Genomic DNA, 25,686 nt, shown 5'->3' with positions numbered 1-25,686 from the left:
ATGCTACAAAAGCTATCCTGTAATAAAATAATGGATTCAGCAGTCCTTGAACAAAGTGTCGTTCTCCCTCTAGAATACTAGTATTAAAATTTAACATCTGGAACAGAGAGTACATCTCTGTTAATGGAACTGACTACATCCACCAACTGAAATACAGGAGCAATAAAATTAATATATCAACTTTGAACACTTATCATTTATTTCATACAATATAGGCATGGTTAAAAAACATCTGAAAGCACTTCAAAATCAAAAGGATACTGAGGATTTTGCAGGAGCATTGTGTGGCTGTGTGGAACAAGTGCACTTTATAAAAACACATCCTTTAATATTGTGCAAGCACAATGCAAGCACATTGCTTAAAGTCCTGAGGATACTTTACACAGCTCAAGCTCAATTTGTATCATGGTTCCCAGGTGATTTTGGATCTTGGCTGCATGATGCACCAAATATATTCTTCCTCATAGATTAAGCCTGTCATCTTCTCAAAGGGATATGATGTCAGGATTACTATAACAACTCCAAGATGCAGCCTATGCTCAGTTTAATAATTGAAATAACAGCAAATGGGGTGAAAAAACATTCAAGCATGTGTTGAGCTATTACAAGGACTGTCAAAATAACTTTTATAAAAACAAAATTTCCTCTTAATTTTCTCCCATGTACTAACAACTCTATCACTGAACAATTCCTTGTATAGCAACAGGAAACCAATTTTCCTAGTCCAAAATACAAATAAAATGCTAGGTAAAGGCCGTATTCCAATAGATTCAAAATGAAAATAACCTGGAGAACAAAGCTTTGAGGAGCAAAACTCTCATCAGAAATTGTTAATAAATAAATAAGTGAAAATCCAAGACATGTAAGTACCATGAACATGCATGTGCATTTACATACGAAATTCTTACATGGACAACACACAGACTTATAAAATAGGGACTGCTATATATAGCAAGTCATCATTTCTCATATAAAAAGTTAGAGAATGTTAAAACAGCAATACAAAAAAGCATACACTCAGTCATTTTTCATTTCTGAAACTAGAGAAGAATAAGAGAGTTTTAGAACATAGTACAGCATGAAAAAAGAACACCATCTTCTTGTTCATCTGAAAAAGTTTTGATCTTTAAAATTACTTTGGTAAATTTTTTCTAATGCAGAATTACTATACCTATGCTACTGTGGAGCAAGGGAAGGTGATTATATTGCCTTCTACCACAATTTGAACACACTTGTAAAGGCATTTGTCAAGATATAGTTCAAAAGAAGATACAAGGTCAAGTGGCTTACCATTTCTGAAGGTCAGTGAAGTCCCCAGAAGGGGTGATCTCTGAATAGAGATCCTGCTTCTTTGGCTGCTAACCCTTAAATGAGAGTGAGGAGGAATGCACCCAGGGTCCACCTCTTCCAGTTGCCCGGGTGCACTGCTTGCACCAATGTGCCCTTGGTTAGCCGTGCATTCTCACTTGTTACTCAATCACTGATTCAGGCCTAGCAATTCCTATATAGCTACTCCAACACTTACACTGGGAGCATGATTTCATAGAGAGGGTTTAGCATAAATGCATGGCCTTCTGCCAGTTTTTCTGTCAAAATGATACTGAAAAGTTATCTGGAAAATTAAGCTGATAAAATTATAGAACGCAGATTCAGAAAAATCACCAAACAAAACTGGATTTGCCATCCTTATAATAGTAATACATATATGCTTGCACAGAATAAGCTTTTATGTAGAAATTAAACTAAATCTGTACAAAATTCTCAGCACATTCAATAGCCACTGGAATTATTTTTGTGCTTAAATACAAGACCAGATGTACGAAAAATCCTAAAATCAACAAACTGCCATAACAAAATGCCATACCGTACGTTGGTGTGCTCTCTCTCCTTCCAGGACCACTTGTTCTTCCCTTGTCATACTCATAGCAGTATAACACTGCATCTTCCTCAACCACATTAAAACGCTTTCGATACTCCTGGTCAAGAAATGAGTTTGGAGATTCGGATCCTGTATGAACTGGTTTGCCCACTGTATGTCTGCCAACATCATCACATGGGAGATTTCCTTTTTCATCCCTTCAGTAAATAAAATATATATTTATTATATATTATATAATATATTTAAATAAGACATTCATTTTTTAAAACGTGAATATTTAATTAAAAATGGCAAAATATCAGCATGCCACACAAGCAGCAAATATATACAACTGGCTAAAATCAGGATCACATATTATGTATTCGTATGTATGTATATGCTAGTTATCTCACATCTTTGCTCATTTGCTTCCACTGCAGATTGTATTTTAATGGTTTCTTTAGAAAAGAATCATACAAATAAAGTTGATGTGCAGCTATTCTTTTTATGATTTTTTTTGGAATATACTAGCACTTACTAACTTAGGGCAAGGAAATAATGTTGACTTTCAAATGTGCACTTCCAAATCAGTTTTTTGAATCAATTTTTGAATCAAATAGTTTTAAGGCATGACCATATGGTAAGTGTGGATAAATTCTGTCTAGTTTCTTACAAATTAACCTCTCAGCAAGAAGAACCTACAAGCATTTGACAGAGTTCTGTAGTAGCCAATTTGGGCCTCCAAGATGTTATAGATATACCTGTGCAGTAACAAAAAGAATGCATAACACTTTGTCATGAGCTGCTGTCCCAGGACAGAAATTTATTGCAAGCAGCACGCTGCACAACCTACACAGAGAACCCCAAGCAGATTGCCCTCTCCTTGCACTAGGTAAAGAAGGACTCTGAAAAACTGCTGGTATGGCTGTACCTGAAGATGGCTGCAAAAGACCTAATCAGACAGTAATTTCTGAGCAGCAAAATGCATGGGAGGCTGCCTAGAGAGTAGCTGTGGCCTCATGCCCTCACTGCAGAGTTTCTGCCCCTCTAGACCATGTAAATACAAAGCTGACCCATACTTCTCTTTGTGCCCTGTAACCTTGTATGAGTACAAAGCAAAGCCAAGCAGCCATGGTGGAAAAGAAAGAGCCATCCTGAATCGGCCATGGCACTGAAACTACAGAAAATCTCTCCATCCATTTTACCTGCTCTGCCAGGCTTTCCCAGAGCAGAGATGGTGCTGATGAGGGGGAAAGGCACAGTTCCACGGGGCTGAAAGCTCGTTACTGTGACAGTGACAGGGGACACTGGCGGGAAAGCAACGGAGACTGATGTATCTTCCAAAGGCATTCAACAGACTTGACCAAGCACTAATTTGCTACCTGCAACTGTCAGTAACCATCACAAGAAAAGGATGGGTCCTGCTATTTGTGTGTGGTCGTGCTGGAAGCTGTAGCATCTGTGGGTGTCACCACTAGGACAGCAGGGTTTGGGGTTTTACAAGTTACATCAAAATGTCGAATCTTTTATTCTATTCCAGGAACAAATGGTGGGCATTTTACTTTTTAAAGTTCCCCCTTGGAACAGTAACAACAAACTAAGAAACAGATTCTGAACATTTTGATAATACCCAAAATAAAGACATGCTTAAATATAGTTAATCATAGACCAAAAAAACCTGATGAAATGTCAAAACAGATCATTCAGGAACACTGTACTGTATGTGGCAGCTTTGTGAAACGAACTACAGTTCATTAGGATTTATCTGGCAAAATAAAAAATGTGTAGCTTAAAGAACCTTGTGTTAATATGTGTTATCATATTTCATTAGAATTGGCCCAAACTTGTGCATTAATAAGCATTATTTGATGGTATTAATAAATAGCCAAAATGCATTCTGAAGATACCAATTTCTAGAGTTGAACTTAAAGACTGCTGAAATATGAATATCTAACAAAAATACTTCAAGGAAGAGGAGGCGTTCCTTATTAAATAACAGAAATATTTCTGAGGTAGGAAATATGATTAGCACCAGTACAAAGGCATTATTTCTTTCAGGAGGGTACAGTTTCAGCTGCAAGAGTGGCAGGTCTTTGCCATGTAACTATACATTCAAAAAGTAAACAAAGACTGTGTTTTGGTTGGGGTTTCTTTCTGCAGTATTTTTTTTTTAATCTCCCCAGAAATAAAACCAGACCAAGCAGCATATAAAGTAGGGATGAGGAAGGAAAACAAGACTCAGCTTATGGCTTTAAGAAAGGCCCATGGTATCATCTAAATCATGAAATAGAAAGTCACTTTCTTGCCCTGGAAGGTTTTTTCATCTCTCTGAAGAGTAAGAATTAATCACAGAATCATGATTTCTCCTCCCCACGAGGCAATTTAATTTGCCATCTACCTCACTCTTGGACAGCCCCCAGGAAATTCTTGTCAGCATCAGGTCACAAATCTTATTAATTGGCTAGAAGAGTTACTGGTAGTAGAGTCTAAGAAAAACTCAGGTACCAGAAAACTCAGGTACAGGAAATTCAGATACAAGAAAGGACGTGGTGCCCTTAACAGGTTTGTAAGAAAGTAAACTAAAAGAACAGCAAAAAGTAATTTAAAAATATATTGAGTGGACGTTCCACATCTGATACAGAAACATTAAAAATGCTGGTCACTTGTAAATACATCTTTAGGCTTCCGGCTGGTTATTGCCATCCTTATGGATACAGCTGCAATTCTCTCACAATTTTAAGAAAGCAACAACCGTGTGTATTAAGAAATTTCACTGAATCATTTAGGAACGTGTGAAGGTAGGTCAATGAATCCCACACTAAGATGTAATCCTGAGAACTGCTCATACACTAATGAAATATGTTCAAAAAGGAAATTAGTAAAGCAGAACAAAACAGCGCTCTCATTGTCAAAGCTGCAAAGTTTCTTGCTTTTGGCACAGCCTCCATTGTTGCATCACAGCTCTTAGGCAACGGAATAAACTCTTTTCATAGTTACATATATAGGGGTTTGGATAATTTTTCTCTTTTGAAGTAGGACAACAGTGTAATAGGCAATAGACTATTCTACATTTGAGAGAACAGAGTATTGAATTAGAGTACTGAACACTTTTTACCTGGGAACGTAAGGTTCTGTTGGAGGAGGTGGTATATAAAGATCCTGGAGTGCAGAGCTGTCTCTTTTTGTAGGTGTGCTGATAGTGCTGGATGGTGTAGCAACACTGCTTGTAGGACTTCTGGGAATAAGAGGCTGGTTCAAAGGAAAGAGAGAAAAAAAAAATCACAGTTATCCTTAAATATAATTTACTTGTAACTGAAATAGCTAAAAAAAAAATCTCTACAGCTCAGAAAGTTAAAGAAATAGCACTTCTAATCTTTTACATGATTTTAAAATGAAAAAATAACACTTATGTTTAGGGATGTGGATCTATGAATGGACATGTATTGTGCTTATAAAATTGACTCATCTGATCATATCTTACTTTTTTCCCCTTTGCACAGCAAGATTATTGCCAGTGCTCATAAAAATAGTAATTAGTAGAGCCACTAGTGAAATCTTCATGAGTAAATAGCATATAGAATCCAGTGAATTGCTTAATTTAACTAACATTATAAAGAAAAAGTCTAGTCTTTACAGTAAATGTTCATAAGTAGGCATTAAATTGAATGTTGTCTCTCCCTATCTGTTCTACAGCTTAAGAATTAGCTGTAAAAGCTTCAGTTTTTGTCTGCAGGTGCCGTAAAGTCAGGTACAGCATCCTCAAGTGCTATGATACTGAATAAACTGGAAATTATTATTATTCTTCATTTTCCTAGGTAAACTCGTCACAAAGTAAATCACAGGTAAAAAAAAAACAAAAAGAACACAAACAAAACCAAAAAAAATCTGTACCCTTCTTGCAGAATAATAATGCGTCCTAGCTATCTTTCCCATTCAAACATGCCCCTTCCTCTTAATCACATCTTTACCTCTTTCTCAAATTAAGCATGATTTTCTCCTTCAACTCAGCTATCTTAACTAGCTAAATAATGATTATCCATTTGAAGAATTTATTAAATCACTGTAGGACTGGAAATTGTAGCACGATTTCCTAGCACTCTCTATACAGATGCAAATACATAAAAACAAAATGAGAAGCAAACGTAGACTGCTGTAGTCTAATTAACAGTGTCTGCCTAACGCTTCTTGGCTTGTCTGACAGATGAACTTAAGCAGAAGAAAATGCAAGTGAAGTACTGTCTGCTTGCACCCTAAAATTTAAATATAATATTAAAGAAATACTGAGTTTTGTTTTGTAAGAGTACATTCTCCTGCATCTTTTTGGAAGTGAAGTCTCTGAAGAAAAAGGTTTTGGGAAGACACAGTGTACACTACACCTATAATTTCTGAAGTTAGGAATTGCTGGAGAACACAAATATTTCATACTGTATTTATGACAGAGTAGCTCTAAGCACTGGCCAAATGGGTGTGCAGAAAGATCCTTCTGCCAGCACTATGAAGAACAGAGCATGACAGAGAAAGCACTGAGAGGATTACCAGTTCATATTTTCTAGATATTAACCTTGGTACCTATACTGCAAAAAAATCTGAAGAGCATGAACTTTTTCAAAGCACGGTCCTTTCACAGGATAGTAATGAGCCCTTGTAAATTTATGTTCATAAAGCAAGTATTCTCCATCACATCATTTTTTTTTTACAAACTGTATTTTAAGAAGAACACATGCCACTTAGGAAACCTCAGACATCTTTTAATTGGATTCTGTTGTGTGTTTTTTGTTTTGTTTTGCAGCAGAGCCGTGTTAGATTTATCTCAAATATAATAAACTTCATGGTAAAAAATGTATCATTAAAACTTATTACATCTACTTTTAAAATGATGTCAATAAAGTGAAACAAATATTCTCTTGCTGAGTGTAGAAATCTTTCTCGTATAAACAATGATACTGCTAAATTCTTTTGTTGCTCAATAGAGTTAATATGAGTATTCTGTAAACACACCAGTGAAAGACAGCCAGTACTTACAGGAAGAAAGGGAGAAAGACACAAACACAAAACCAGACAGGTAAAAGACTTTACGACCAATAAAAACAAGCAGAAGACTGAAATCTACAAAAATAAGACTGAAGGTGGTGGCAAAACTGGGGGAAGAAGGAAAAAACCAACAAAACAAAAAAACCCAACAAAACAAACAAGGAAAACTCCTTCAGAAGAACAAAAACCTTATTGTTTAAATTTTCATCTGTGACACAGTAGCCACAGATGTTCTTGAACCACTTACTAAAGCCTTTATTTTCCCTTTCCAATGCCTTGCATTATTATGGTAAGTACACACTGCAGATTGTTGAGCAGTTTGTAGAATTATTTTTTCCTAAGCCAAGAAAATTTTGTTACCAAGATCATGTTTACACTTCTTAGGCCCAAAACATTGCTATTTATAGCTCATACTGACTGGAGCACTGAGAGAGGATTTGCTCCTCTCCGCACTGAAGAGGAAGGCAGCTTTTTAACAGCAATAATTAATAGGAATTTATGCTTTCCGTCACAAGGAAATTCATGCCTGGGTATAACTGTGGTCTGGGCTTACAATGGATTGATTAGCCCACACCCATTCTGAGCAGCTGCTGGGGAGCTACAAGACACAGGTAACGAATTCCCCAGAATTACCTCGGCTTAGCTATTTAAATGCTAATGAGATGTGTTTCATTTCTGGACTAAAGTTTTGCCGAAACCTGAGTATTCCACCATATAACATCACAAGATCTTGCGAGTACACAGCCCAGCTATATTGGTTGGCTTGCCCTCCAGAATAGTTTGCTGGGAGACTGTAAATCAGTGGAAGTTGCGTGTTTTTGAGAAATGCAAAATTTGGCTCATATTTTGGCTAAGTGAGGTGATTAGAACACCAAGAAAGAAATAGAGCTCTAAAGGTAGAAAGTTTCCCTCAAACTGTTCCTATGTTAAATACTGGCATGTTTTCTGGAGTGAGAATTACAGTGTAGCTGGTAGAAGCTCTAATGACTGTGGTATCTCAAGTAATTGCAATAGAGGTAAATCTTCCCAGGGCCCAGAAGCTCCCAAGAGGAGCTGTAATAAAATCTAGTACAAGAGAAAGCATAATCTTTTAGGATCACCCCAAAACATACTAGGGTATTTCACGTCTTTTACATATCTAAGTCACACTGCCAAATTCAATTCTTTGGATTATTTCTACAAAAGCAGAAAAGCTTTGTTCCAGAAAGACTGGAACAAAAGGAGAAAACTAAATTTAAAAACACGCCATCACTTTTTTTTTTTTTAAACCATCACTTAACCTAATAAATCAGTGAATTCTTTTAAAAGAAATGCAACGTGGTGAAAACATTCAGATGTGCTCCCCTGACAGTAGCTCAACACACCAAGAACACTGCAGTAGTTACCACCTCATGGATCTAGGAGTTCAGCTTTCATTTCATATGGAATTAAAAGTCTCAGGCCCTCCTTATTGAAAAGGGAGCCTTCAGAACCTTCAGGGTACAAGTAAGGTGCACCCTTGAGTCATTTTGCATTGCAATTCTCACCAATCATTTAGTTTAAGTCAATCAGTGCATCCACAAGAAAATCAGATCGCATCTATCCCATATGTCAATGGCAGTCATGTAGTGGACTATATTATGCCATGTGGGCACACTGAACATCATAGAACTCCAATTCCAGTATGTCTGATTTGGAGACAAGTATTATCACTGAGTTAACTCTCTTTCAAAGACTAGAACTTCCTCTGCTGCAGTCACTTTTGGCAGGCTGGCTAGGCAAGTGGGAATCCTGAAACAGCAATAAAACTAAAATGTTTTCAGGACCACAGATTTAAATACTTAACCCATGGGAACAACCTGACGGAGAAAGTTTAGAAGTTATAATATTAGAACTGGAATATCCTCAAAAATACCCCGCATAAAGCTCTACATCAGTGTTAATCCCCAATGACCAAAACAATATGCATGTTTCATTACACTTTGGAGTATTGTTTCTCAAACATTCTGGATGCACCATCCTCGTTCAAAATTATTAGTCATCATGGATCTTCTACCAAATTGACAGCTGTCCAGAAAATAGAAAAACAACTTTACTTACAACAGCAAAGTTCTTCTACGAGAGAGAAATAAGTAAAAAGTTTCTATAATTACTGAGTGACAGTGCATATATACTGACTGCCCTATTCTGGTTAGGTCAGTCCTGTGGTCCCCTTCTCTCCTTCTTGGTATGAGGAGCTAGCATTGCTTTCCCATTCCCAAAATGAGATTGTCAGCTTTTTCTCTTTTATTGGCTTCTTTTTCCTCTAAACAATGAACGTAATTAATAATTAATATATACCATCTAAAATTCTTTTTAATGCTTTTTAAAACTCTTTGAACCTTTCATTAACTCCCTTGGTAGATGCAATATACAGTTTGAGAAACATTGCTCCATATAAAGGCATACAATTTTTAAAATATAAACAAAACCAAAACAATATTTTAAGTGGTAATATCTTTACACAGTATTTGCAGCAGTAAACAGATTTTACTGTTAATATATGTTTTCATATTGGACCAAGATATTATGATTTACTGAACAAAATGTTTCCAATAACAAACTTTTATAAGATGAACATGACATGAAGTAATGAAATTCTGTAACCAATTCAAACTCTGTAGAAAAACCCAGTCCAAATTAATTTTAACAATATTGCAAAAAGTGCTAAGTTTCCATGTAGTTAAGAGACAGCTAAGCAACTGAAGAGCCAACAGTTTAGCATTTTATCCAAATTTAATGATTAAAAAGTGTAAAGTCATTAATTCTAATTGTATATGATTCAAACAGAACATAACATTGCCTATAGTGGAATGAAAAGAGCAATATAATGAGGAAAAATACTAAATAATAATAAAGGTAGGATTTTCTCTCAGTTCAAGCACTCTGCTGTTACTGTTGCTTCTCAGGAGGCTGAAATGTTGAAGATAGCATAGTAGAGATGTGTAGAGATTGAAAATAAAGATTATTTTAAAATAATACAGATGCTGAGGTTGTGGCAATTCTTAACAGTAGAATTTAATCACATATATAACAGTACAGTGAACTATTTTAAATATACAAAATGTGACATTCAAATAAGTTTGATTAAGACTGTGGCAGAATAGTGCAGTCAAAAGGTTTTTTCCGAGTCAAGACACAAGATGGCAGCTGGATCTGCCCCCAGCCTCACTGACATCAGTGAAACCGGCAGCACTTCATCCAAATTAGCTGAAGCGTGACCATTCCTTTTCAAGACACTGGATGAAACATCTTCACACCATAGTCAAAGTCTGGTTTCTTTTGAATAATTACAAAGCATTTTCCAGAAGTAAAAGATGGCTTTGCAGGCTTTGCTATCATGGTGATACCAACTTAGAGAATCTAAGATTCTTCTTCACTGAACCTTCCCCCTTGTTCAAACTGCACTTCAGAGAGCCTTCCTTTGAAACCTCCCAAGAAAAACTCAAAGTGGGAAGAAGAAATGAAAGAGACGATCTAGAGTAAAAGAGGTTTATTTATATTATGTTTTGAACTGCCAGCTGATTGCTCCGGGGACAGACAAAAATATGGAAAGTTCCAAGATAATTAAATCATCTCTATCTTGAATGAGAGAAGTTAAAAAAAAAAAAAAAAAAAAAAAAAAAAAAAAGATGAAACTTGTTTTTTTTGTTGAGCATATTCAGTAACAGTCAGAAGTACTAACATTGCAATCTGAAATACCAGTGTACCAGAGGAAGTAACTGAAAGGCAAATTTAGTAGGTCTTACATTGCAGGCATAACATCTTCATATTTGTAGTACAATACCATATTAATGAATACCTTCATTGCAAAGGCAAAAAACAAAACAAAACAAAACAAAAAACCAAAAAAACAATTCTCCAAGGCCATAGCTGTCTAACTCAGATTTTATAAAAGCAATGAAAAAAACAACATAGGCTGAAAATCCCTCGATTTCCAACATTCTGTCATGATTCCAAAGTGTGTTAAGGGAGAACTCTAATTACTGCAAGAAGTGGTATACCTGATAGATATTAAAAGAGACAATCATCAAGTGACTGAAAGCAAAAACCCAAACCACCTTATTTAATCAGGACACTGGGGGAGGAAAAAATGGATGTTTTCCTTTCACTACTGGTGGACCTTACAGATGGAGTTAATGAACTTGTACATACACGCTTGTTATGGTTAATAGTACAGCCATAGCTAGTTGTACTGTTTTCCTTTACATCAAGCCACTGGCAATAAGTTTCAGAACTGCTACACAGAATGGGTGGGATACTGGTTTGATGACATACCAAGTCACATCCCAAATCGGTAAGATATACTGGTAGCACCTGCATACCGCCTGAACTGGAGGATTCCTCTAGTGTTTTCCCAGTTTATAGGCACACTTCCTATGGCTCTCTGAAATTCAGCTTTTCATGCTGCTGCAAATGGCAAACTTCATGTTCCTACATAGAATCATAAGCTAAACAAGCAAAATGCATTTTACCAATGGCTGAACACTATCCATTTTCAGCAAAAATTAATTTTTAAAACCTTTCAAATGTTTTTCAATCTCAGTGTTTTGTATTTTAATAGCTGAAATATTTACGTTTGCTCTAACAACCATTAAAGATCCTCACAGATGGCATGCATTCAAATTCTTAGTTCTGTTTTTGTCAGCCCCCTTACACTGGGGCAAATTTACACTTTTCCAACTCAGTCATTGCAAGTTGTGACACCGCGTTTTCCTCTGTTCTCCTCATTTGCAGAGCCAAAGAAAAAAACACAGCAAACTTTTCCAGATCCTAATCCACATTTTATTACAATTTCATCTCCCCAATTTATTCTAAAGTCTCTTGAGGCTTTCACTCACATTCTGTACTTTAACAGAATTATTATACTGAGTCATAATGTCTTTATAGCTTGTGTTCGTTGAATTATACATATGGTTCAATTAACTTAGCTCTGAGATGACAGCACAGTTATAACATCCTCAATTATTTCATGATATCCTAATACAGGAAAACAAATTATCATATTTTCCTCTGCACTCCAAAGGAGATGGAAGTACTGCTCTTCCTTTTATCTTTTTTCCTGTTTGCTATCATTTTTATTTTGTCCTCTCTCACTAACTTCCAAGCACATGATTATGTGAATTTGGAACAAAAGTAATTTTGGAACAGCCACTATGTTACTTCAATCACAGAACACAGGATTTTTTGGAAGATTCTTTTTCCTAACATTTTCTGTCTTTTATAATAAACAAATACCGCAATAGAAAATTAGGAGCTATTAAAACATATTTTTATTAGCTATATTTATTATCTCAAATTTTATAATACTACCTCATATTTTAATAGCTATACAATCAATTATATTGTATTCTTTTTTTTACTGCTTTTTATTAATCAAGCATACAGCACCAATTTCACACTCAGGCTGCATTTAAACTTCAACACCAACAGACTCTAACATTTGCTCACCTCTCATTTGCATAAATTAACAACAAAAATCTCCTCTGTATGCAGCCTCTGAAGTTTGTCTTCACGTCACCCTGGAGCTTTTTTTGATAATCTACTTAGGAAAACTGCTGTTTCTCCCGCTAAAAATCACAAATTACAACAGACACACATGTACACCGCACACAGAAGTACTGAATGAGGTTCTGACCTTTTCCTGCTGTATCAGAATGGCGTCACGATACTGGGATTATCTCTTTAATGTTTAGCAGTGTCCCTGTTTGTATTCATATTAGCCCAGAAAATAAGCCCAGATTTTCTATGATATCAGAAAAAAAAGCCAAAAACGAACAAAAATGTCTATCTTTCACTCAACCTGAAAACATTATAGAAAACCTCTATGTAGACTCAGTTTCATCTTATCTAACAGAGGTAATCTTTATTTGATCTAGCTGTCAGCACTCTTTATCACCAAATGGAAAAAGAAGCATGTGTATGGTTCATTTTGCTGTCAACTAAGATAGATCAATTTAAAATTCATGCAGATGAATGAAACAGTAACTGTTCTGTTATATTTAACTTTTATAAAGTTAAATAAGTTGAATAAAACCTTAGCATTTGCGCTGAACTAAGGATGCTGAGATGTAAATAAGAGCCAAATAGAACTCACTAAAGGAGTTTTGTTTCTAGAACTGAGTGTGGAGTTTCAAACACGCTCACAACTTTGTCTCATGATTGCCTTCACTGTAACAGGACTGCAGGAATCCTCACATTCTTACTGGACTTTGTTTGGTGGAAATTGGTTTCCATCCAATTTCTTCCCACCCTTTTGATTTAATGGCCTAATTGCTAAGATCAACAGCTTGTCTCATAAACTTCTGTTGTGTGATCTTCAGTTGAATGATTCTAGAGGCAAATGATAAACTGAAGTTTACAAACTGAAACTAACTCACCCAAAAGGGATACAGAATGAAAGCATTTGATCTCATTTAAAGCAGTGAAGCAACAATATGCATTTTTCATTTGTACTTATATTTTTACTAAAACTATGATAAAAAGCAGAGCCTTCAAGCATGGACATTCATACACACTTATGCATACAGATCAGCAATTTTATGTTTAGACACTCATGTGATATTCTTGGTTCAAAGTTTGTTACACATATTGTCAGTACTTGATATCTGAAAGACCAAGACATCCCAATCTTCATAACCTTAGTCAGTTTGACAGACAATGAGGTATTCAATCATGATCAAATAAATGTATAAAAATATATAGCTGAAAGAAGTTCTTTGAGATATTAATTGTTTTTATGAATCTACCATTATTTTAAATGGCAAACACCACAGCCATTAGCAGTGGCATTTCCACATCTCATTTTCCTTTCTCTTGAACTATGTGGAAGTCTTTTCTCTCTCAAATGTACTTAATTTTAAATTAGACTTTTTACTGTGGCAATAAAAACGTACTGAAGAATGCATTCATTATGCAAAGAAAATAAAATTCTAAACATTGCCCTATCCGAACTGAATTTAAAAAAAGGGATTCTTTTTCAGTTCCATCTGTTGGTTACATGCTTTTTATCAGAGTGGAGATAACTTTTATTTCCTAGAGAAATCCATCACATTGACATTTTATCCTGGAGTGAAACATGAACGCTTTAATGAAACCATCCCATGGTTTTCACCACATCGTAGGCTTACTAAAAATAAAGATCCAGCTGGTCATCCTGTACTAAATCCGTATGCAATGGTTCCTTCACAAGGAACACTCTGACAAACATGCAGATTTATTTGTATGGGCAAATTTTGCTGGTCATGTGCTTTGTTGAAGAAAATCACCACATATATTTTCCTACAATTCCATGACAGATCAAACTGAGGACTAAAGATCACTTCCATATCTCTTTCTTTGAAGTCGTACTGTATGGAAAACTTAACACGACGATAAACTAAAATCTGTAAGTTCCTTAAGTATGCTTTCTTCCCTATGGCTAGAAAAGCCTTTGGGACTACTTTTTTGCCTTGAAAAGCACTGTGCTGATTACTTCTGAACTTCGACAAGTTCTACTAACAGGTTTAACTTCAGTTGAGCCTATGAGAACAAACTGCAGAGAAATCATTTCAGAAACAATTTTTCAAAGCATACAAGAGTAAATCCATATGCTGCTGAGATGAAGCACAATAAAGCATCACTGAGATAGTTTATAGCTAAAATGATGGTGTATGACTTATGATTAAGCTTCATTACCTGCAGAGCAAGGGGCTTCCATCTCATATTTTTCAGTAAAGCTGGTGCTGAGGTAAGCATGCTCTGAGGTCGCTTTTTCAAAGTTAAGATAACACCACTCGGATCCTCTCGTAGTGCATTCACCAAATTTTTCAACTGCCACCCCACCTGGTAACCAGTAAAATCATTACAATAAAATTGAGGTACAATATTCAATATCTAATGTCCCTTTTTAAATACGATTAATAAAATAACATAATAGGAGTGTATATAAATTTTAAAGATAAACTCTAGAAATGTCAAAAAAGTTACTGCATAAAAATCATGTCAACTAAATTAATTATTATAATGCATTAAGATGGATATGCATAATTTCATGTTTTAGAATTAATAAACTACTGTTACTCCACTGTAAAAACACAGTCAAACCTCAAAGTGTTTTTAAGTTTGCTCTATACGCAGACTTTAGGGACTAGAAGGTTAAAAAGCCCTGGCTTCTGTTCATACACTTCAATTGAAAACTGAACATTTTATACTCAAGTTGCTATTTAAAGTCCACTAACCACATGCAGTCATTCTAGTTGCTTATGCAAGCACAAACAAGAACAAATCTTCTACTCTTCACAGTGTTATAAAAATAAAATCAGAATCACAAGGCCGTTTCTTAAATAGTACTTCTTTCATGATGATTTCAGAAACAAATAGCAAATTAATGACAGAAGTACAGTCTAGCCACTACTTCAGTATTAGACCAAAATACAATTTTCCCAATTGAATTACAGCATGTTGAAACGTTCTAAAATTAAAAACTTGACTAAAGTGGAAAGTAGCAGGCTTTTATTTCTAAGAAGAGGCTAGAGCTTTCTGAATCATTCACTTTGTATCGTTGAGAAAAAGTTCTTCAAATATTGCAACAGTACAACTGATGGCAACAGCATCTGTCTAAATAAAGCCCAAGTTCAGAGATCTAACTTGAAATGGATAAAGACATTGCATCCTTGCATCTTCAAGTTTGGCACACAGATTGATAGCACACAGAATCATATGTTCCTTGAAAATTGTAGCCTGATATTTAGAAAGTGTTTATTTTGGTAAATTCGACAGTTTTCCTAACTTTATCCTATAAATTTATAAGTGTGCTCTCATGTTGTTTAAAGGATCACAGTTGCAAGTATTTGTCTGCTTTCAGAATTTATGCAAGAACCACGTTAAAAAGGAAATTATAAAGTTGAGATGAGAAATTCTTTCCAAAAGAACTTCTAGAGGTCTGAAGTGGTAATGTTACACTATATCATACCCACACATCTGAAATGATCAAACAAGCAACATGAACAAACACAATGCAGATGATCCTTATCATCAGTATAGTGATATATGAAACAAATATATCTGTAACCTATTTTTAAGGTACGTTGTTGCTACTTTTTTTTTTTTTTTTTAAACCTTATTTCCCATTACACCAAAACTCACTTTGTTTCTTTAACATCACTGATTTTAAGAGCTGATACTCTCACATAAACATGCAACTAAAGCCAACGGTAACACATCAACAATCCTGTATCAAAAACATGGTTCAAACTTCACTTTTGTTCAGCCACTGTGAACCTACCTGTCTTTTTCCACCACAGAAAACTTCAATATATCCAAGATGTACTTCTACAGCAATATTATTGTAAACAAAGAAACAGGATATTGGCAACACTTATCTTTTTTGAATATTTTCCAGCTTCCACAGAAGACTTCCAAACATGCTGGAATTCTTATTTTCAGTCCCCTGTATTAGGGATATGGCTATTATATTTTGAATATAATTAAACATGAACATAGTCAAGTTTAGCTCAATACCTACATTCTGCCTGAAGTCTCCATCCTCTTTCAATAGCATTGAAACCAAGTTTCTGCAAGTATAATCTTTGTGCCTTAATATCACGATTTCATAAAAATACAACACTGTTTTCAGAGACTTCCAGCGCTTATTAGAAACAATCTATTACCTACAGTTCCATAGCATTACACTGGACGTCGATATGGTTTCATTTGCTCTGTGCTACTCAAAAGAAGAGTTAGAAGCCCACAGTTCATGTAAGGTATCTGTTTGTAAGCTACTGATGCCTAATGTAACAACTGAAGACAGACTTACAGAGAGGAATACTTCTACTGAATAAAGAAGCACAGGGAGCCTGGAGGAGAACATGATGTGACCCTAGCTACAGAATCAAGCTGCAAGGTTCCTGCCATTTAAGTTGATAGGATGCTGCGTGGGAAAGCTGTGCTTTAAAGCCATCTGTTTATCACTGAAACAGCCAGAGAGATATAAATAAAATTGGTTTCTCTTGCTAGTAGCTTTTAAACTATTTTAAATGCAAGTTCATACTTTGCATAGATAAACAATAAACAATATTGTATATTTCAACCAAGCTTTACATTGCTATAAATGGAAGATTATCTAGTCTCTTTATGAGAATTAGGGGATTAAAGTAAAAAAAAAAAACAACCAACACTTCAAAGCACAAGATCTGATGTATTCAATTTAGAAGCTCATGAATAGAAACAATTTTACTTAGTTTTCATAGGAAATCTCTGGGTTTACTACGAATTTCAAATGCTGTTCATCCTCTGTTTTTATTTGGTTTCTTGACCGGAGCTTTCTGGCAGGTTCAGGCAGTCCTTGGCCTTTTTTCCACCGTCTGAACAGAAATGATCATATGGGTCTAAGAGGAACAACTAACTTAAGAGAAGGTCCACAACCAACTGAAACAAACTGGTGCCCAGGAAGGAGTCATGGTCTTCATTTCCCACACTGTTTAGATCCCATCAAAATTCAATTTGATAGGAACTATGCAGAAGCAATTTTATATGAGGTTAAGCTGATAGGAGGAAAAGGCAATGAATATATCTGGAACTGAAAATGTTTTTTTCAGAAATTTGCTTTAGAGATATGTAATCTAAACTTCTAAGTATGATTTGAATTTATTCTCTCTGGCGTCTCCTCAGGATCTGCAGTTTTCTCATTACCGTCACAGCTGTCAATTCTCAACTTCTAATCATCAAGATTTTTTGGCACAGCTTTCAAAGTCCCTACCATATCCTTTATCTTGCCCACGTACTGCAAACACAGACAGTAATGAGAAAGTTTCCTCAATGGTTTGGGAGATGAAGAGAGGATTATTTTCCAGGCCACCTTTCTCAAGGAATTTTCTAATCAGGGAACTATACTGGCCAAGCACTCAGTTACAAAGATAAGAAAGTCCCTGTTGTTAAATTGCATGTCATCTGGCCACAGCTTTTTTGATGTTTCTTCAGTGGCAGCTTAAACCCAGCCTTGAGTTTTGCTGTGCTGTGTCTGTGTCCCTGAGTGCAGGGAGGGGGTTTGGAGGAGAGTGGAGAAGGATGAATGCTACTCAAGGAGCAGCAATGGAAGGTAAATGCAAAGATGGTGGAACTTGGAGAAGAGAGATAGGAGAGAGCACCACAGGTTGTCATGAGTGTAGGTGCCCTTAGATGCATTACAGTGTAATAGTAATGTTATAATGTACAGTTAAATGTAAATGTTAAATGTAATGTTATAGTGTACAGTCTGAAAAAATCCAGAAAAGATTGTTAAAGGAGACTACAGAGCTGCAGCAGCAATTAAAAGCAGCATGTAAATCTAACGCAGACTGAAACTAAATCATATGGAGGTAAAATTATAGCAAAATGATAAACAGAACAGAATCCACGCTTTTACAGGCATATTCCTGTTCACAGGGTCACCAGAAGCCAATGAAAGTCTATGTCAGACATTCTGCTTCCATGAAAACCGCTCTTTCTTCGCAGATATGTTAATTCATTCCTGAATTGCAGATTTGCAAAAAGGGGAAAAGTACTAATTTTTTTAACACTTTTTCTTTAAAAGTAGTATTTTCCTGCTAAATATAAACTGCAAAGGGGTCTGCTATTTTATTGCTAAGTAAATATGGAAAATCCATTCTGCCATTTAATTTTAAAAGGTTACTAGAACTGAAAGATAATAAAAATTCTTATTCTTTTGGTGCTTGCTGTAAGTGGAACGCAGCCAGAGCTCTTTGACATATCAACCATTACAAGATTCAACCTTTAATCATTTTTGAGCTAATAAAAATAGAATTTCTAGGAGGAAAGCATATTCACCGTAGGAATTTTTTTTTTTTTAAAGAAACCCCCTTTCACCCACCTTGCATTTTATAGATAAAAAATAGCACATAAGAAAAAATCCAAACCCTAACAAAATAAAAACACACTGCACTTCAAATCATTGTCTATCAAACATAGCTAGCTGCTGAGCAAGTCTGAATATGACAAGGAACTATCTGGCTTCATGCTGTTAAATTTGCAGATTGATTTTCATGAACACTGACCACCACAACTGAGGATGGTCAGCTGGCAGCCCTGTGAAAACAAATACCTCAGTAGAAATCCCTTCTCCCAGCTGCAGATGCCTGAAAAGGTTAGAAAATAATGGAAGGCCATAGGTCTTTCGCCTCCAGAAAACATTATGGGGTGAGGAAACCACAGAAGGATGTTTGTAGCATGGACTACCGCAGAGATGAAAGCTGTATCTGTATGTGGTGAGAGAAGTAGTGTCAGGAGGGTAGCAGATGTCTTTCAGGGATTTATTAGGCTAGCATAATAATGAAATCCATGCTTATGTAACAGTTTTCTCCCACAGAAGAGAGATTCATAGTATTGTGATTGAATTTACTGTAATTTTAATTAAGGAGTACTTCTGCTTTATTATTTAAATGAATATGATTATATTTTATCCACTGTTACAGAATTTAGTTCCTTTCACCCCTAGGAACATTTCTGATCACACCACTCTGTATTATTGTCTGAAGCCACAACAACTTAGTTTGCATACAGATATTTCACAAATATTTGATCAGTGACTAGGAATGATTTTTGAGGGAAAAAAATGGGGGAGTGCTTCCCTGCTACAGCATATGACCAAAAATAAAATAAAATAAAATAAGGGTAGAATTCAGTTTGCTTGGTTTTTATGCTTCTCTGAAGTCCGAAGCACCTTTTCTAGCTTCGTACATGGGATTCCCCACAGCCACCTGCTGCCTCCAGCATGATGGCTGTAAGGTTCCTTTCTCTTGAGCCAGGGGTGCAGACCACCTCAGGAGACAGACAGGCTCTGGCAATTTGGAAGGCTTTCACTCAGTCTTCCACCCACTCAGGAAACATGAATCTCAGCATTATTTAGACTCAGAGGGGTTAATTCAGTCTTTCAAGCTCACGCACCAAGGTGTGTGTAATGTCAGGTGCAAGGTCTTTCCTTAGGCAAAGCATCATTCTGACAATAATACATGGATAAGATGCACAGTCATTCAGCTGGCAAGAAACCATCAGTGCATTGCACTGGGAGCAGGGAAACTAGGATTCCAGTTCCAATTCCCAGTGATCACTTTTGTGCCATACAAATATAAGTTACAAGTGTACTGCAGGGTGTGAAATCCACCCTGTGGTGAGCAAGCCCTACTTCTTCATTACCCAGAGTACAGTACAGACATTGAACCATTATGAATAAAGATGCTGCCACTCGGCCTCATCTCCAGATGCTCCCAAGGAACACAGAGCTTCATTTCAGTGAGGCTCCTCAAGGGACAGATATTTCGGCATACCGAGGTGGCCACAGGGGAGAGATCAAGAAACTCCAAGGCTGAGTAGGGAAGTGCTCATAAAAACCTAATCAGGCGCAGACATTTTGTATGAGCTGAGGGCTCAGGAAGGCTTGAGGCAGACCAGATCAGACCCCAGTTTCTCACAGATTACTCTTCAGTATAGCCATGAGAGGCCTCACTCCTCATGGGATAAAGAGTAAAGTTCTCCAGCAGAAGGAATGTGCTCCTCAAGAAGAACTGCAGTATTAAGCCACCACAGCCACACCTCCCCTACAGTAATTCTTCTGTGCATTTACATCACACAACGAGAATTTGAGGCATGCATGTGTATGTACTGCATGTTCTCATGTTTAAATTCCCCAAATGGTTGTCCTGGAATTAAAATAAGAAACACACATAAACATACGTGCTTACACACAAATAAATATGTATATATTTCCATGTTAAATTAACGTTATGACAACTGAATATTTTAGAAAGATTCTATGGAATCAATAATTCCAACAGTCTTTGACCCCTGCTCTTCAATGTATAAATTCACTGAGACCTGCAGCTGTCCTACAGCTCAACAGTGCTTGAAACAGGTCTTTCTTGAAACTGAACCATATAGTGAAAATTAATTATCTAGTTTACACAGAAGTTGTAATGAAAAAGTTGGTCTTTAAAGGTTACCAATAAACCAAGCAAACTGAAAAAAACCACAAAACTAAAAATCAAGCCAAAACAAAAGCCTTTAATTAAGCTGAAAAGTTATGTAGCATCATTTAGCTAAAGGAAGGAGAGGGATGTAGAGTTAAAGGAAATTGCCATAGTAAATCATTCATCATTTAACTATGAGAGTTCTTTTTGTTCCTGTTCCATTTTACTGCTATTAAATTGATCATTCATAGCTAATGTGTAGCATTCAAGCCACTGAGGTGTTCTAAGCCAGTAATGAGTTTTTTGTTTCTTTTTTTAATAACAATTTATATATTCGGAGCACATAAATTCAAATCAAGCAGAGAATTTCCTTGCTTTAATTTTCCCTCCCTCATGACACGGCATTAACTTGCTTTTCTTACTGCTTTGATCCACTTCTACAATTATCACCATCTCACACTCCCTCACTGTCACCTCCCAGCTTCATCAAAGTTAATGAATTATGCAGCAGAAGATCAGGCTGGAAGCTGAAGATCAGCTGTGTAACTTACACAGCTGCTATCTGCATGCAGCACAGAGGTATTCAAAACCACTGAGTCCTAGCACATACACGGCACAGGTTGTGCACTGCTATGCTATCAGTCAATTTATCTGTACGGCTTTGAAGATGTCTTCTTATCCTTTGTTTGCTTTACTACAATGTACTTTAATTTTCAGCAATCTCAGTTAAAAGGAAGATTCTTAGGAGCAGAATAATCCTTGTTCTTCTTTCCAAATTCACGTACCTGACCTTAAACTAACAGCAAGCTTTTTAGCTTGTTCATAAAGGACAAAAAGTTCAACACATCTTCTACAGGCACCAACATATTTAACAACTGGAAAATCTGATTCTACATCTGTCATCTACTTGGGCATAAAACATAAGCTCTAATCACGGATTTCATACATCAGACTAAGAAATTTTGAAAGAATAATTTTAACTTCAGAATTTACTTTTTTTTTCCACTACTAAGGACATCCTGCTTACATTGTAGTTTAATCTCCTGGAAATACAAATCACAGCAACATTAGTGGAGAGTAATAACCAGAGCACGAATATATAAATTATTTGAATAATATACATGAATATACATGTATATAAGATATATGTTCGTGCTCTGGTTATGTATATGTTATATATATATTTAAATCAGAAATATATTCATAAGGTTTTTGGCAGCACACTGTATTTAAATATTTCTGTTGGAAAAGTTAATGCCATTTAGAGAACCTCTTATAGCTGCTTTTTTTTTTAAAAAAAAAAAAAAAGAAACATTACTCATCTGGTACAGGAAATAAAGCAAAATACTGAACAACTGTATAAAAAAAAAAAAAAAGAAATATTAGAACACATATTCCTAAAGAAAGTTTTGTCCAGAAAGATGAATTTAGCAATTAGTATACAAGGATACTACACAAAATACTGCAGCCACTCTTAGCAGGTATACCCATATGAGTATGGTCATAAGAATAGTTTACTTGAAAATACTTGATTTTTCTATGGAATCAGAAAATTGGTTATCACCAGTGGTGAAACTATGAAGGCCGACCAAAAACATCTACAGAAAAGTCAACTGCTTCTGCACTAGAATTCTCAATGCTACTACAGTTTCTAAAATGGACATTAGACCCTTCAAAGTCAACCTAGATGTGGTGTCCACATCATTCTTTACAAAAGAATATTATTTTTCTAAAGAAAAATAATGGAAGAAATCAACAATCTGATGAATGGCTATTCATATGTGTTCATCTAATCACATGACTGAACTACCAGAGCTCAGTGATAATACAGCTGTCTATTCAGAAGTCAGAGCCAGGACAGAAAGCTTCAAGAGAGCTTTAGGATGTGGGATGTGGCTACAGGTCTTCATGACTGCAATCAGTTAGCAGAAAAAATTTCCAGGAATTCCATGCACTCGCATTGAATCACATCTCAATCCTAATTAAGGAAAGGCATCTCTAGAACCAATTTCTTCTATTACTTCCTCCAAGGCCTCTAGTCATCAAGTTTCTTGCAGCTGGACTTCTATACGGCTACAATAAAAGCATCCCGATCCCACAGTTAAGGTTTATCACACCAAGCGTATGTGCTTAAAGTGCTGTGACTACACAGCAGAGGGTACAGACCAGGTGCTTTGGAGCATGCATCAAAGAGCACACTGAAAGTGGGATGTGTGTATCCAGTTCACAAGTCCAATCCTGACACTCACCAAGACTGAACCAGTAAGAAGCAATTTCTACCACACTTGTGATTTAAGGTTAACCCTTCCAGGGTTTCCATTTCAAGGCATGGGTTTAATGCTTTCTGCTAAGCTAAATAAGCGGTTTGACTTCAGGTACAAGCAGTCATGTATTTTTGTTATCAGCTGGGAGACAGGTAGCTGCTGAAAGGCACAGTATGGCTTTCTGCTGCAAATGACCTAATTTCACTGGCTGGTGGCAGAGGTGTGCAGTTAAGCGTGAGAATTTCATGTGGAAAGAGCAAAGGGAAATTATTTAAAGTTGAGCAGAAACAAGATGCAGCGTGTGTTGGCCAAGCTTATGGTGGTCTGTCTAACAAATGCAGCCATGACCCAATTGTTGCTTCATTTGCCATGACAGAGTTAGAAGTGCAAGTGAATGGCACTGCATACTTTTTACATAAAAATAAGGCTGCACTAAGCAAAGTAGTATATGCATTTCACACGTCAACTTTGAACAAGCCCCAGAGATAAACTGAAGACATATTTATCAGGCAAGAACATCCAGAATTTGTGCTACTGAGTGGTGCTGCTCAAGTTCCACAGGTCTGAGAAGAAGCATGGGGAAGTTCTCCATGAAAAGATGTATTATCCATGGAGTCTGAGCATCCTTTCTCCCTGGAGAGTATTTCTTGGAAAGCACAACATAATTCACCTGCATTTGTCAAATTTGTCTCTCATTCTCTCATTTATACTAATATAAAAATGCTTGATTTGCACTCATCATGGAAAAATAAAATTACCTTCCCCTACACATTCAATTTCTGCAATATCACACTGCTAACATTTGGGGTATAAAATAATGCACTTATGTCAGTACTTGCACAACTATGTAAAAAAAAACCAAACAAACAAAAAACCACTGTGTAAAAAAGAGATCACGAATAACATCACATGATCTCAACATAGATTCCAACATGTTTCATTCTGAGAGGATCACAACAGTTTAGTTCCTTTATCAGTACTGTGCAACAGGGATGAAGTTATAAGAATAAAGAACTGAACTGAAAAATTCAGAGGGAATTTGGAGGACAGACTACAGTTGCCAAAAATCACAGCATGGTCCTCATACCCTGACAAACTACAAAGAGTTCAAAACAGTGCCCTGCAGAGAACCAGATTATTTTAAGAAAGACTTCCATTATCATATCTGAGTATACCTAAAAAGCTTTTTGCTCTAAATCCCACTTATCACATTTTCCTGTTTACATTTATGAAATCATTATAAACAGAGGAAGTCCAAGGATTTGGAAAGCATTACAATATGATCTAGGAGATAGCATTTTATCTCATCATCCATAAAAGCACATGCATAAGAGCTATAGAAGGATGTTGAGGAAAAGGCGAATTTCTTTTGAACATTTATGATTTTGCTGCATTGTTTCATTATTCAAGTCAAGCATCATAAAGGAAAAAAAAATTAGTTTAAATGAAAGATGTTAGCAGAAGCTGTTTTGTGAGGTTTCAAACACTTGACATCAAAATCTTGGCTATCTCCTCTGCTGTCCCCTTCCTTGCATTTTCTAGATCATTTTTCCTCATAGACTCAATAGACATATTGTTTCCTTCAAAGCCAAACTAACAATGTCTTACAGGAAATACCTGTATTCAGAAAAACCAAGCCCAGATCTGAAAAAAACAAAAAAACCCAAAGAACTGCAAAACAGTGCGGAAAAACTGAATAAGTAGCAAACATATGAAACATTTTTGTAAAATTCTAAGATAGATAGTTTTTTTATGGTTTGCTTTTTCTCCAAATGAAATGGTATCTACTCCAAAATCCATTTCATGTGCATACAGTCCAGAGTTTCATATGCGCTTCACATTTAGTATTTCCTATCAGCTGGAATTTGCTAGCTCCCCAAAAAAACTGAGTCTGTGGAGGTTGAATTGCTCATTGCTCACTGAAACTTAAAAACCTGTTCCTTTCTTTTTCTATGCAAGAATTAAGTTAGGATAATATCTGGAAAGATTTCATACTATTCCTATATGCTTTACAGAAATGCAAGATTCAGTCTTGTAAATACATCCATAATGTTTCAGATGAATTTTAGTAACATCTCAAATTTTTTGAACTGTAAATGCAAAAATAATTTCAGCAACCAACTCCTTCTGACCTGGCTCAGTTCCCAAGAGTCCAAAGGAGTTCCTACATTAAAGAACGTACCATAGAAAAGGTAGGTGTTACTTACATGAGTCCAAAAACCTACACATAAAACACAGTAGCTTCTACATGAAACAAGTCAAGAAACAATTCCTCATATTTGCATATTTTGCCAAACTGAACAATGTTTTTCCCATCATCTTTATTTACATACATTCTGATGAGTCTTAGCTAATTAACAGCAAGTGAAGAAATCCACATCTATCGTGCCATACCATAATTGTATGAAATCCGTGCCATATCACAGTTGCTTTAAGGTATAAATAACATGCAAAAATCTTCTCCTAAACATAAAAACTATTCATAGGAGATGACACAACAACAGCCTGTCATTCAGGAATCCTGCTTCTCAGTGTATACACCTAATGGCTTCTGCTTTCAATAGTTTCTGCACAG

The 25,686-nt window shown here is 36.0% G+C and overlaps 1 protein-coding gene across 3 annotated transcripts in view; it reads right to left on the bottom strand.

The window, feature by feature from the left end:
* CNKSR2 (connector enhancer of kinase suppressor of Ras 2) overlaps window positions 1-25,686 on the bottom strand; it is a 205,352-nt gene that overhangs the window by 80,509 nt on the left and 99,157 nt on the right. For 2 of the 3 annotated variants that reach the window (XM_042867255.1, XM_042867252.1), the window contains exons 9-11: window positions 14,585-14,731; window positions 4,974-5,107; window positions 1,865-2,076 (exon numbers count right to left, since the gene is read on the bottom strand). In XM_042867255.1, the coding sequence (XP_042723189.1) occupies window positions 1,865-2,076; window positions 4,974-5,107; window positions 14,585-14,731 (493 nt within the window). The remainder of the gene's footprint in view (window positions 1-1,864; window positions 2,077-4,973; window positions 5,108-14,584; window positions 14,732-25,686) is intronic. The other variant, XM_042867253.1, reaches the window with a different exon arrangement.

This window comes from Lagopus leucura, unplaced genomic scaffold (assembly GCF_019238085.1).
Source record: "Lagopus leucura isolate 7727_CA_CO unplaced genomic scaffold, USGS_WTPT01 Super-Scaffold_100001, whole genome shotgun sequence".
Lineage (NCBI taxonomy): Eukaryota > Metazoa > Chordata > Aves > Galliformes > Phasianidae > Lagopus > Lagopus leucura.
Note: the sequence above shows the minus strand (reverse complement) of the source record. Positions and strands in the feature narration are given on the sequence as shown.